The 13550-nt window shown below is 43.1% G+C and overlaps 2 protein-coding genes across 2 annotated transcripts in view; one reads left to right on the forward strand and one right to left on the reverse strand.

The window, feature by feature from the left end:
- Window positions 1–5055: 5055 nt before the first annotated feature.
- LOC307068647 (signal peptidase complex subunit 2-like) lies at window positions 5056–5735 on the reverse strand (the record flags this gene model as incomplete). The annotated part of the gene is given in 2 exon segments (XM_079726626.1): window positions 5056–5276; window positions 5279–5735. Coding segments are annotated over 2 exon segments (678 nt in total).
- A 3123-nt stretch (window positions 5736–8858) lies between these two features.
- The window catches only part of ENPP6 (ectonucleotide pyrophosphatase/phosphodiesterase 6), a gene marked incomplete at both ends in the record, with an annotated part of 93928 nt that continues 89236 nt past the window's right edge, over window positions 8859–13550 (forward strand). Inside the window, one exon of the mRNA XM_079726545.1 lies at window positions 8859–9099. Coding sequence (XP_079582671.1) covers window positions 8859–9099 — 241 coding nt within the window. The remainder of the gene's footprint in view (window positions 9100–13550) is intronic.

A 13550-nucleotide genomic window follows, 5' to 3' on the forward strand; every position in this document is an offset into this window, starting at 1 on the left:
ACTAGGTCCAGCCTACCCTTGATGGCGAGTAGGTAGGGGTTAAGTACTACCTCTTGCCATGAGGGCATCGGCATATATTATCTAGAATTCTTTTGTCACAGGAAGATTTGTCACTTCTTCCCTATTTATTTGCTTGTTCAATTATTTGTTTATACCAGTATGGACTTGTGTATTTATTTTATACTTTGGGTTAATATTCCAGTACTGCGTCATTTATTTTATTCTGTTTTTGGCAACTGGGAGCTCTTTCAGGTTGGCTCCCATGTCCCTTTGGTATGCCCCATCCTTTTGCTTTTTGTACACTTCCTCACTTTCTGGTTCTCCCACTAATTTTAGCATCCGTCGGTGGATGTTGCCTGTGACGGTTATTTCTGCAGTGTTCTAGTGGTGGTTTTCTATTCCCCCCTCTCAGTTTAATCAAGATAAGCTAAAGATACTTAGGGTTTATTATTTTTTTCTTTTACACAGTCTTTGATTTTTCTTCCTAATTTCACAAATTGAATGTATTCCCCTAAAATATAAAGCTATAAAAGAGACCTGGGCTTGAATTTCAGTTCTGACACTTCAGGCTATTTGACATTAGGCTTCCCTGAACCTTGATTTTCTTTGCATTTTCGGGGTGTAGATACTTACCTTCAAAATTATCAGAAGATCTAAGTGAATTTTTGCATGTAAAGTTCTTCATATCAAGGAAGATGGATGTTATTATTCTTGCTTCTGCCGGCACTGATGTTGCCTCCCCATGGCTTCCAGAGCCTGCTTTCTAAAATGCGGATCTGATGATGACGTGACCATGTTCAGGCTTGTCCATTGCTGCCTGTCACTGTCAGCAGTGGCTCCCAAGCCTCTCTTTTGATCAAAATTATATGAGGAACCTCAAAAGATATATAATAGCCCAGTCCTGCAGACTAGAATTTTGGTGGGGTGAGTTCAGCCCTTGTCTGTACTCTGGAGGGGTGAGACCTGAGTCGGAGGCTCCCTCTGAAGGCGGATCGTGGGTTCTCCCTCAGTGATCAAGAGAGGGGCCCTTCTCCCCACCATGAAATGGCCAGGTAGGACCAGAGCATGAGATTAGGAGTCAGTCTAACAGTTCTTAGATAGTCCGCGTAGTATCTGTGTAACTAATCTGTGTGATTCGTTAGCTGCCTTTTATATACGGAGTATGTTCTTGAAGACCGTTTAATTTAAAGTGTGCACAGATAAAACTACTTTGCTAGTAGGAACAAGTAGAATGATTGTTGTACGAATTTTCTTCAGTGCTGCCTTTTACTCTTTTTTACCTTTAATTCTAATGCTTTGCGGAGTGTTCTTTCTTTTGTTTTGATTCACTACAGATATATATTATGAAAAGATTATCGCAATAAGGTTAGTTAACACCTCCATCACCTCACATAATTACCTTTTTTTGTGGGGATAACATTTAAGATCTACTCAACAACTTTCAAGAATATAATAGAGAATTGTTAATTACAGTCACCATACTGTACATTTGATCCCCGGAACTTATTTATTTATTTATTTATTTTTTTAAAGAAGATGTTGGGGGTAGGAGTTTATTAATTAATTAATTTATTTTTGCTGTGTTGGGTCTTCGTTTCTGTGCGAGGGCTTTCTCTAGTTGTGGCAAGCGGGGGCCACTCTTCATTGAGGTGCCTGGGCCTCTCACTATCGCGGCCTCTCTTGTTGCAGAGCACAAGCTCCAGATGCGCAGGCTCAGTAGTTGTGGCTCACGGGCCTAGTTGCTCCGCGGCATGTGGGATCCTCCCAGCCCAGGGCTCGAACCCGTGTTCCCTGCATTAGCAGGCAGATTCTCAACCACTGCGCCACCAGGGAAGCCCTGGAACTTATTTATCTTATAACTGTCTTATAACTGGGAGTCTGTACCCTTAAACCCAGCATCTCCTTAATTCCCCCACCCCCAGCCCCTGGCAACCATCATGCTACTCTGTTTCTATGATTTTGGTTTTTTAGATTCCACATATAAGTGAGAACATACAGTATTTGTCTTTCTGTGACTTATTTCACTTAATGTGATGCCCTCAAGGTCTTTATATGTCGTTGTAAATGGCATGATTGCCTTCTTTTTATGGATAATATTCTATTGTATATACGTACCACATTTTCTTTATACTTTCACTCTTTAATAGACATTTAGGTTGTTTCCATGTCTTGGCTATTGTGAATAATGCTGCAGTGAACATGGGGGTGCAGATATCTCTTTGAGACAGTGATTTAATTTCGTTCCGATATATACCCAGAATGGGTTTGCTGGGCCATATGGTAGTTCTATTTTTCATTTTTTGAGGAGCCACCGTACTGTTTTCCATAATATTTGTACCAATTTAACATTCCCACCAACAGTGCACAAGGGTCCCCTTTTCTCCATATCCTCGCCAACGTGTGTTATCGCTTGTCTTTTTTGGTAATAGCCATTTGAACAGGTCTGAGGTGACATGTGGTTTTGAGTTTCATTTCCTTGATGGTTAGTGACATCGAACATCTTTTCATGTACCTGTTGGCCATTTGTATGCCGTCTTTGGAAAAATGACTGTTCAGGCCCTTTGCCCATTTTTTTTTTTTTTTTTTTTGGTACGCGGGCCTCTCACTGTTGCGGCCTCTCCCGTTGCGGAGCACAGGCTCCGGACGCGCAGGCTCAGCGGCCATGGCTCACGGGCCCAGCTGCTCCGCAGCATGTGGGATCTTCCCGGACCAGGGCACGAACCCGTGTCCCCTGCATCGGCAGGCGGACTCTCAACCACTGCGCCAACAGGGAAGCCCTATAGGTTGCCTTTTCATTTGGTTGATTGTTTCTTTTGCTGTGCAGAAGCTTTTTAGTTTGATGTAGTCCACTTGTTTATTTTTGCTTTTGTTGTTTGTGCTTTCAGTGTCGTATCCAAGAAATTATCACCAACACCAATGTCAAGAAGCTTTTCCCCTATATTTTCTCCTAGGAGTTTTATGGGTTTGAGTCTTACATTTAAGTCTTTAATCCATTTCAAGTGAATTATTTCAAGTGGTGTAAGACAGGGGTGTAAAACAGTTTTATTCTTTTGTGTAGGAAGATACAGCTTTCCTATCACTAATTGGAGAGACTATTCTTTCCTCATTGAGTATTCTTGGCTCACTTGTCAAATATCAGTTGATTGCATAGTGTGGGTTAATTTCTGGGCTCTCAACTTTATTCCATTGGTCTGTGTGTCTGTTTCTATGCCACTACCATACTGTTTAGATTACTATAGCTTTCAAATAAAATTTGAAATCAGGAAGTGTGATGCCTCTAGCTTTGTTGTTCTTTCTCAGGATTGCTTTGGCTATTCAGGATCTTTTATGGTTCCATATGAATTTTAGGATCGTTTTTCCTATTTCTGTGAAAATGCCATTGAAATTTTGTTAGGGGTTTCATTGAATCTATAGCTAGCTTTGGATAGTTTGGACATTTCAACAATATTAATTATTCTGATGTATGAACATAGTATATCATTCCATTTATTTGTGTCTTCAGTTTTTTCATCAATGTGTTGTGATTTTCAGTGTACAGATTTTTCACCTCCTTAGTTAAATTTATCCCTAAATAATTTATTATTTTTGATGCTATTATTGTATAAATGGGATTGTTTTCTTTATTTCTTTCTCATATAATTCATTGCTAGTGTATAGAAAAGCAATTGGTTTTTGTACATTAATTTGTATTCTGAAATTTTACTGAATTCATTTACTAGTTCATTTTTTAAACTTTTTTTGGGGTTTTTTTTAGGATTTTATATATATGGTATCGTATCATCTGCATACAATTTTACTTTTCCTTTCCAACTTGGATGCCTTTTACTTCTTTTTCTTGCCTAATTGCTCTGGCTGGGAGTTCTAGCATTATGTTAAATAGGAGTGGTGAGAGTGGTGTCCTTGTCTTGTTCCTGATCTTAGTGGAAAAGCTTTCCCATTTCACTACTGAGTATGATGTTAGCTGTGGGTTTGTCATATGCAGCCTTTATTATGTTGAGGTAATTTACTTCTCTATTAGCTATGCCTCTTTGTAGTATTTTTTAGTGGTTGCTCTTGGCATTATAATATGTATCCTTGTTACAATCTACTTAGAGTTACTATTTGATCACTTTAGATTTTATTCTTCACATCTGACTTTTCCCATTTCATAAATGAAAAAAAAAAGTCACAACAATTTAATTCCATTTAAACATTCTACTACTGTCTTTAAGCTACTGTTTTTTATATCTTTTAATTCTTCATAAGTTATAAATTTATACATCCCATCAGAGTGTTATTTTTTACTTTAAACAATTGTTTTAGGACATTAAGAAAAGAAAAATATATACTCTTTTATGTTTATCCATATATTTACCAATTCTAATACTCTTTATTGCCTTCCTGTAAATCTTAATTTTTATCTTGTATTATTTCCCTTCAATCTGAAGGACATTCTTTAGTATTTCTTTTTATTTTTTTTAAACTAAAAATGCCATTGGCTTCTTTAATTGGTTAAGAGCACAAAATGTAACAGGCAGAAAGTCTCTTTTAAACAAATTAAAAAGCTGTCGGGTTTTTCTCCCCAGTTCTCCCCAAGTCAGATATATACACACCCACAAAAATGTGTGTGTGAAGGAAAACTGTCATACACAAGAAGTTGTATCCTGAATTAAGGGAAACAGCTGTTGAAATGGGAATTAACACAATAAAGTCAACAACAGGTTAACAGTTTAAAAAATTGAGTCTTCAAATGCTGCATGGCACAAAGCTATACTATATAAAGTACTGCTAGGTATGAAGGAGGAAGTCTGTACGGTTTTTAGCAAAAATGCTTTTCCAGAAAAGCAAATCAAAACATGCAATCAGCAGACCAAAGAGGCTACAGCTAGATATCAGAGCTACAACTTCTCATATCTGAGCTAGAAAATTCTCTTTATACAGAATGGACTAAAATTTCAAGACAAAACGGACATTTTTTACATTTCTTACTTTATCCATATTAAGTTCTCTGTTTCTTTCTCCCTCACCCCTCAATTCAGCATGATCCGGCCAAAAGATGGCTGCTTTTAGAAGTAGCTATTTTATTTTTCTTTCTGTGGCAAGGCTGTCATGAAGCCTGGATATCTCAGGCTCATAAGCATCCATGACCAGGGTCCCACTGTGGTCAAAAAACTTAGCAATGGACTTGGTGAACTTGGCTTCCTGTTGCTGCTTTGTTCTTCCACTGATGAAGGTCAGCTTCACGGTGTATTTGTCATCGAACCTTTTGAGACTGGACGACAGCTGCCAAATATCACAGGGTCCATCCCTGTGGGATCTTTCCTGTGGGCCATGAGAAAGATGCTCTCCTCCTTATATGAGGTATAAATGGTCAGGATCCCTATCATCACAAAATAGGATATAACGCACAAAGCCAAAACAGGTTTGGACTCTGGAAAGGGGTGCATATGATCCCAAATCAAAGCCACTATGGTGAAGAAACAGGAGATGGTACAGATGGTGAGGTGACCATCAATTAGACCAAAATTCTGCACATACTTGTACTTTTCCAGGAGTACCTTTTTGGCAGAATCATCCAGAGAATTTTTCACAGCTGATTTATCCCATTTGTCAATTTTTACAGGCTTATCATCAATCTTCCACTTGTCCAGCAAGCCGCTGCGGCTACTGCCTGTCCCACAGCTGGAACCTCTGCCAGCCCCACTACTGCCTCCGCCACCACCGGTTCTCCCTCCCTGAGCAGCCGCCGCCGCCATCTTGCTTGCTTCTGTAGTACAGGTATGTTGGAGACTAATTCTCTCAGCTTTCATTTATCTGAAAATGTCTTTATTTAATCTTAATTTTAGATGAATATTATCCTGAATCTAGAACACGTTCTGTAGGATTTCAATTTTTTAAAATGTATTAAGATTCTAATTCCAAGGCCTGACCAGAGAGAGGGCAGATGGGACACTTGCCATGGTCAGGCTTTAGGGCAAGAACTTTGAGGATCCAAGACTGCTGATTTCTAGGGAAGGTAAGGGTTGACATGGGCCCACATGGGCTGGCAAAAATGTGATGGATTAACAGGATCAGTGAAGGCTGATGTTGGCTAACATGGGCTGACTTGGGTCACAACTTTTGAATTCTAATTGATTCTGGGAAGGATCTTAAAACCTCTGTCACTTTTCAGAGGGGAAAATTAAAGCATGGAAAGGCAGCAACTTTCTCAGAATCACACAGTTGCAGAATGCCAGAACCCAGGCTCTAGAATCGTGTCTTTTTTCTCTAAGCCCAGGACTCCTTCCTTCCATCTCATCTGCCTCTCCATGGAGGCAAGGCTCCAGAGTGCTGACCCATCTGGACAGCACATTCCTGAGAGCTCGTGCATGTCCCTAGCAAGACCTGGAACAGCTTTCAGGGCAAAGCTCGTTCCAAGTTCTGGAGGAAATTTTTCATTTTTCTGCCTTATCTGGGTTAAACTTCTGTGGGCAGTGACCTTTTTAGCATTGTCAACCCTTGAAAAACAAGTGGCAAGGAGCACTTTTACATATTAGATGCTGATGACCACCCCCCAGCTGAGGACATCTAGATAACAGACATACCAGGTCTTGGACCACAAGACTTTGGGCACTTAATTATAACCACATTTCCTAATCTGTTGTCTTTCCTTGTTGGCTTTTAGCTTTTCTTTCCAACCTTTTCTAGGCCACAAGGCAACATAAGACCAAGAGTCTTACTGTAGGCAGTGCTGGGACTTCCTTGGTTTGAATTCCATCCCATGTGTTTCTTTCTTTCTTCATATATTGGTATGTTTATTAAAGATGCTTATTTACAGTAATTTATTGACCCAAAACTTTAGAGAAACTCTCTAAACATGATCATAAATCAACATGTTCATCATAAAACTATATAGTGCACAGCAGCAGTGCCCACACCCAGACGCATCACAGCGCTATCCATGGAGCCTTGGGGTCCTCTGGGGATCTGTGGACACTCTAATTTGGAGCTTGTTAGTTAAGGATTCCCCACCTCAACAACTGGGTAAGGCGCTCAGGGAGCCATATTTGGGGTTGGACCTCCCGCTAGAGGCGGAGGAAAGTGGATGCCCCTTTTATATTCATCTTTAACATTTGGAGTCCTTAACCTCTCCCCAAGGGAGCTCAGGGGCCACCCCCAAGGCAGTTCATGTGGGTTTGCATTATTATGCCATCTCCATAGTCCCCTACCCTGGACATACTCAGGAACTGACAGCGCATCTAGCTTTATCTGCTGCCTCCTCAGGCCCTCCCTACCGGAGGAAATTCTTTCAGTGTGTGTGTGATGGTCACGGCCAGGGCAGTCCATCGACTCGTCAGCATCAGCACCTTTCCCTTTGCTTTACTCCTTCCTTCCTTCCATTTAGAATAACAGTACAACATAACTCAAAGAGATAAGAATAACATTGTGTTTTCAAATTAAAAAAATATTAAGAATAAGCTGTCCTCTTTCTCTTAATTTTTTAATTGTAAAAAGCATTACTTTTATTGGGAAAATGAAGTCTGATCCTTGTCTCAGCCAGCTGAGATGGGAATGGTAATTTGGCCTAGGTGTTTTTTTTTTTTTCTTCCCAGCACAATGTAGAAAGTGACCAGTGGTCTCATGTGAGGGCTTGACTCTAAATGCAATAGAACAGGATAAGAAGACAAGGCACAGGCAGAGGGCGGAGGTAGGGTGACAGCCATTGTAGAATTGATTAAGATCAGAGCGGCTGGTGTCTGACCGCCCTCAGTCCCTGTGAAGCTTTGCCCAGGGCCTTGCAAGTTTCACCAGGATCCAAGCAACGTTATAATGCTAATAATAGTTAGCATTTGGCAAGGGCTTGCTATGGGCCATGCACATTTTATCAGCCTTTATATTTAATTTTCTGCCAAATGAAAGACCCAGCCTAGGGAACTGCAGGCATCTGGACTCAATGCTTGGTCTCCTGACCCACCTGTGTTTGCTGCCCTTTGCCGACCTCCTGGTCGGCCTCCCGGTCACGCCTCTGCCTGGTTCTTCTTGGCATGGAGCCTCCTGGCTATCTCTCGCTGTGCTTGTCCATCTCAAACTCTCACCCTCCAGCTCTCTGTCTGATTGCTGCCCTCTTGGGGCAATGCTACCTCAGACCAATCTGCCATAATGACCCCCAAGTCTGTTTTCAACTGTGGAACTCTCTGGCTCTGCTGAGAGGCATCTCCTCCTACATCTGGGTTTGGACACGGGCAACTTGAAAAGTAACAATAAGCGCTGTATAGGGATGCATACGAAAAGAAGAAGTGGCTGAGACATAGACAAATAATTTGTTTTTAAATGCTATGAAGATGGAGGCCCTGCTGAAAAGTCCACAGATATGCCCAAGACGAATTTTATGGTCTCTTGTCTACATCCCGAGTTAAGAGGTTTGTGTTACTAAATTGTAGCGAAAAAGTCAGTGAGAGAGTTTAAATTGGGCAGAGGCGTGGGCTGGCAGCAAATCAAGAGATCACCCTTTTCCTTGCCTCCTCTCTATGGTTAGCCCAACTGCAAAGTTAGTGCTAACTTCTGTCATCTTCTCAAATTCCACCTCTCTGTGGGCGCTTGTATTTCTGGAACATTCGCCCCAAATAGTAAGGTTGCACTCTCTCCCCTGGTGTTAATTCTGGGTTGTTTGGGAACCTGGCTTCTCTGAAGCGGTCGATCTCCGCACTTTCTAGTAAAGGGTGAGCATAGATGTTTTTAAAAGGGGGTGCTGTACCTTTAAATTCTGAAAGTGAACTTGGCTCAGGAAGGCCAGCAGTCAAGGTCCAGCCCCTAGAAGAGAGAATAGCTACAGATTCTCCATCCTCAGTCTCTGCAAAGGGACGACTGTGCCAGCCGTGCTCGGGCAGGCTCCTGGCAGCATGGCAGAGAAGCTCGGGGCCCTCCTGCTGGCCCTTGTTCTCAGCCTGGCACAGCCAGCCCCGGCCCGCCGGAAGCTCCTGGTGTTTCTGCTGGATGGTTTTCGCTCTGACTACATCAGTGATGAGGCCCTGGAGTCCTTGCCTGGTTTCAGAGAGATTGTGAGCAGGGGGGTAAAAGTGGATTACCTGACCCCAGACTTTCCCAGTCTCTCTTACCCCAATTACTACAGCCTAATGACTGGTGAGTACCGTGTCCTCCTCCGGGCGGGGAGGGGCGGGCTGGAGTCCAACAGTAGCAGTTAGCTCCTGGCATTAGAGTCTCATGTAAGTGTTCAGGTTTCCCTCATCCTTTGGGACACCAGAGATAGACAGGAAGTGTGTGTTCTTGGCTGAGATTTTTTTTTTCATGGGTGTGTTGTTTTCCAAAAGTTATCCCCAGGACTGTTTTGGATTCTCAGCGTGGAGAACAGAGAACTACACGAATAGATGATTGTTAAAGGGGTTATTTGTTTTACAAATAAAGAATTCTAGCCTACTCCGTATTTTCTAAGTTCAAATTTAAAAAGTCCACAGGGCTTCATTTGTATCAAATTTCTCCTGTCCCCTTGCCCTGCAGTCATCTGTCATCCTGGAGCTGTTTTGGCTTGTTTGTCAATGTGCTGGATTATGAAAGTTACATGTGGGATTCCTGGATGCCTCGGAGGGAATTTTCAGGTCATATCCTGAAGTATTACTTAGCAATGCTACTTGCTCCTTTTGCCTTTTGGGGCCAGGTAAAATGACATGGAGAAGAAAAAATGGATGTGTAGTTCAGATTCCCATTTTTAACTTCTAGCATCTGTTAACAAAACAAAACCCAACCCCCCAGCTAACCCAGACTGTGGCTGGGTTTGGAAAAGCTGACTTTTGCCTAAAACTGACCTTCGTCTGGGATTGCCAGCACGCCAAATGTGATTCCACGAATTTGATCCTCTATCTGTGCTCACACAGTGAGAGATTCCTAGCTTCCGGTTTGTTTATCAGCTAACCTTTGTAAGGGCCAGCGAGAGGCGCTCAGAAAGAATTTAGCAAGCTGTCCAGGGAGGCTGGTAAGAATGCACTGGTATTGATGCTTATGTAGGGCTTAGCTATGTGCTCTGAGCGCAGGGAAAACTCTATAAATTCTGTTAACAGGAAGGGGATGAGAACTCTTGTATCTCATTATGGATCTTCACAGGACAGCAAAGCCCAAGGATCCTGGAAAGACAAATTGCTATCTCTGACTTCATACGTGGATACTGTATGCATGTGTACATAAAAATGCCATAAAATTAACAGGGAAAGAGATTTTGGAGAATTAGAAATAAAGGCATGGAGAGAAAAGAAAAAAAAAAAAAAAAAAAGTCCAGACGACACACAGCAAGGAATTTATCTGCTCATTTTCAAAAATCTCCCCCAACAGACAAACAATCAGCATCTCTCAGATAAAGAAGATGAACAAAAGTCTCCTCGTCCTCCCTTGGCACGGATCTGCCCTTGCAGGGAAGCCGTTTGCGGGCCGCACATAGAGGTTATTGTGTGTCACAGGCCGACTTCAGCACTGTCCGGGGAGTTTCACACCTGCAGCCACCCCGACACCAGTTGTCTCTCAGAGCCCTGCTGCGAGGCTCGATTCACAAACTGCCACGTGCACTTTTGTCAGTCTCAGTGGAAGAGGAACAAAATCCGTTTTAGCAAGTCAGACTCCAACGAGCAAAAAGGGACCATTACAGTCTCCACGGAGAAACGCAGCCAGTGACTCGGCCCTTTGTGTGTCTGATCCACGTTCCTGATATCAGCACAAGGGCTAATTTGCACAAAGCCTTAGTCACGCAGACACTTTCTTGTCAGGCTGTGGGTATTTTCTCTGGTCTAGGCACAACAGAAGGGCCCTTCTCGTGGTGGGACAGTGCAGGTCCCATGAATGACAAAGATCTTACCTTTACTTTCAAACTGAGTCTAGCCCGAGAAAGCCACAGGCTCTCCATACAGCTTACGCCTTTAGAGTTTTTTGATTTTTTTTTTTTTTTTTTTTGCGGTACACGGGCCTCTCACTGTTGTGGTCTCTCCCGCTGTGGAGCACAGGCTCCGGATGCGCAGGCTTAGCGGCCATGGCTCACGGGCCCAGCCGCTCCGCGGCATGTGGGATCTTCCCGGACCAGGGCATGAACCCGTGTCCCCTGCACCAGCAGGTGGACTCTCAACCACTGCGCCACCAGGGAAGCCCGCCTTTAGAGTTTTTGATGGTAAAATGTATGATCTGACTTGAAAGCTTGCTTGGTGCTTAAGTTGGCTTTTTCACTTTTATAGAAGCAATATTGTATATAGGATGTGTCCAGCAAGACTCATGTTCATGTGCCAGTGTCTTTGGGTGTGACTTGTCTTGTATCTACTGAGTGGACATAAAAGCTTGGGGTGGGATTGTGGGCTGGGGTGGCCTGGCCATCAGGATGCTGCCATCTCCACTGCCCTGGAACTGACTCAGCAAGAAATCTAGACTATTTCCCCCAATATCTATGCTGCTTTTTCCACCTGATGTTGAAAAATTCCTCTTTTTTTCATATAAGGAAGGATCTATCCATTGGGAATAGTAGTTAAACATATGGTTTGAGCATATGAACATTTTATGAACCAACGAAAGACTCATGCTAGATCCTTTCGGTACTAAAAGATATGCTGTCTTAAGGTTCCTCAGAATTTATAAGGCAGTCTGTGATCTCACTTCCTTACATGAATTATTGCCCATAAGCCATAAAGCCCTTGGTGTTCTTCTCTTTTCGTAATGAGGAATGATGGGGTTATTGGAAAGAACTTGGCCTGGGAGCTGGGAGAACTTGGTTGGAGTCCTTGCAGGGTCGGGAAGACTTTGGGCAAGCCATCGCACTGCCCTGAACCTCAGTTTCCTCAGCTTCTGGGTCCTAATCCGGCCAGAATCTCAGGTGTTGCCAGAAGCAGACATGAAATTAGAAAAGTTAGGACTGGCACCTCTTGGGAGGCCTACATATTAGAAATTAAGCAAATGACTGATCTTTAGAGAGGAGAATTTCATGGGAAGCCACGTGGATGGTGATGAAATGAACAGTCACAGGATTTGTGAGGGACCTTGGAAATCATCTAGCCCAGTCATTGACATGAAGCCACCGTGACTGATTTTTTTTTCCCTTCAAAATGTGTTTGCATCAGGACAAATGTGAACACAATTCCAATAGTGATCAAGAAGATCCATCAAGGGAATTCCCTGGCGGTCCAGTGGTTAGGACTCCATGCTTTCACTGACCAGGGCCTGGGTTCAGTCCCTGGTCGGGGAACTAAGATCCCACAAGCTGTGTGGCCTGGCACCCCGCCTCCCTGCAAAAAAGAAGATCCATCAGACAATTGATTACTGGGAACACATAGAATCTTAAAACAGGGCCATTCACCTAGGGAGCCTACATTCAAGTTGAGCAGGTAAGACACATCACGTACCTGCTAATATCTCAGATGAGTAGCAAGGGCCGAATGGTGCCCCTCCAAAATTCATGTGTTGAAATCCCAACCCCCAGTACATCAGAATGTAACCCTATATAAGGACATGGTGTTTAAAGAGGTGATTAAGTTAAATGATGCTGTTAGAGTGGGGCCCTGCTCTGCTATGGCTGATGCTCTTTTAAGAAGAGGAAGAGACATCGGGGATCACCGTCCACAGAGAAGAGACCTCATGAGGACAGTGAGAAGGCTGTCACCTGCAAGCCAAGGAGAGAGGCCTCACCAGAAACCAGACCTGCCGACTCCTTGATCTCAGATTTCCAGCCTCCAGAACTGCAAGAGACCAATTTCTGTTGCTGGGCCACTCAGTCGGTGGTACTTTGTTAGGGCAGCCCTAGCAGACTACTACACAAAGGACCAATGGGTAGTTTCCTAATATGCTGTGCAAGACCAGAAGAGAGGAGAATTTTCTTCCAGTTGGAGTAGCATGTGAAAGCATTTTGAAGGCTGGAATAAACAGCCCCAAGCGTGGCGTTTATCATAATATCTTACTTGATGCATAAGCTCTTTTTCTGAAGAGCTGTCTGTAGATCAACTTAATTTTAGTTAAAATATAACCATAGTGTAACTGCTATGGGGAAGCTTTCTGTTTTAATCTTCTTAATTAATTAATTAAATAATTAATTTTTGGCTGTGTTGGGTCTTCGGTTCTGTGCGAGGGCTTTCTCTAGTTGCGGCGAACAGAGGCCACCCTTCATCGCGGTGCGTGGGCCTCTCACTGTCGCGGCCTCTCTTGTTGCGGAGCACAGGCTCCAGACGCGCAGGCTCAGTACTTGTGGCTCACGGGCCTAGTTGCTCCGCGGCATGTGGGATCCTCCCAGACCAGGGCTTGAACCCGTGTCCCCTGCATTGGCAGGCAGATTCTCAACCACTGCGCCACCAAGGGTGCCCTGTTTTAATCTTTAACTGTGGATCTTTTTGTAAAATTATTCTCTTTGAGGTAAATCCCCATTTGATTTAAGTAAAGTTTAACATAACATCCACGGACAAAAAGCAGTGATTTGTTCAATGCAGATCACGCGTAAGAGAAAACGTTGGGTGTGTTTTGAGGCAGCATAAGGTAGCATCATTTTGCCAAAGCCAATGGCAACATTTGTTTGTAACTCTTGAGCACTTCTGATTCAGTGTTTGGGGAAGGTGGCCCAGAAA

Source organism: Hyperoodon ampullatus (assembly GCF_949752795.1).
Source record: "Hyperoodon ampullatus genome assembly, chromosome: 20".
Lineage (NCBI taxonomy): Eukaryota > Metazoa > Chordata > Mammalia > Artiodactyla > Ziphiidae > Hyperoodon > Hyperoodon ampullatus.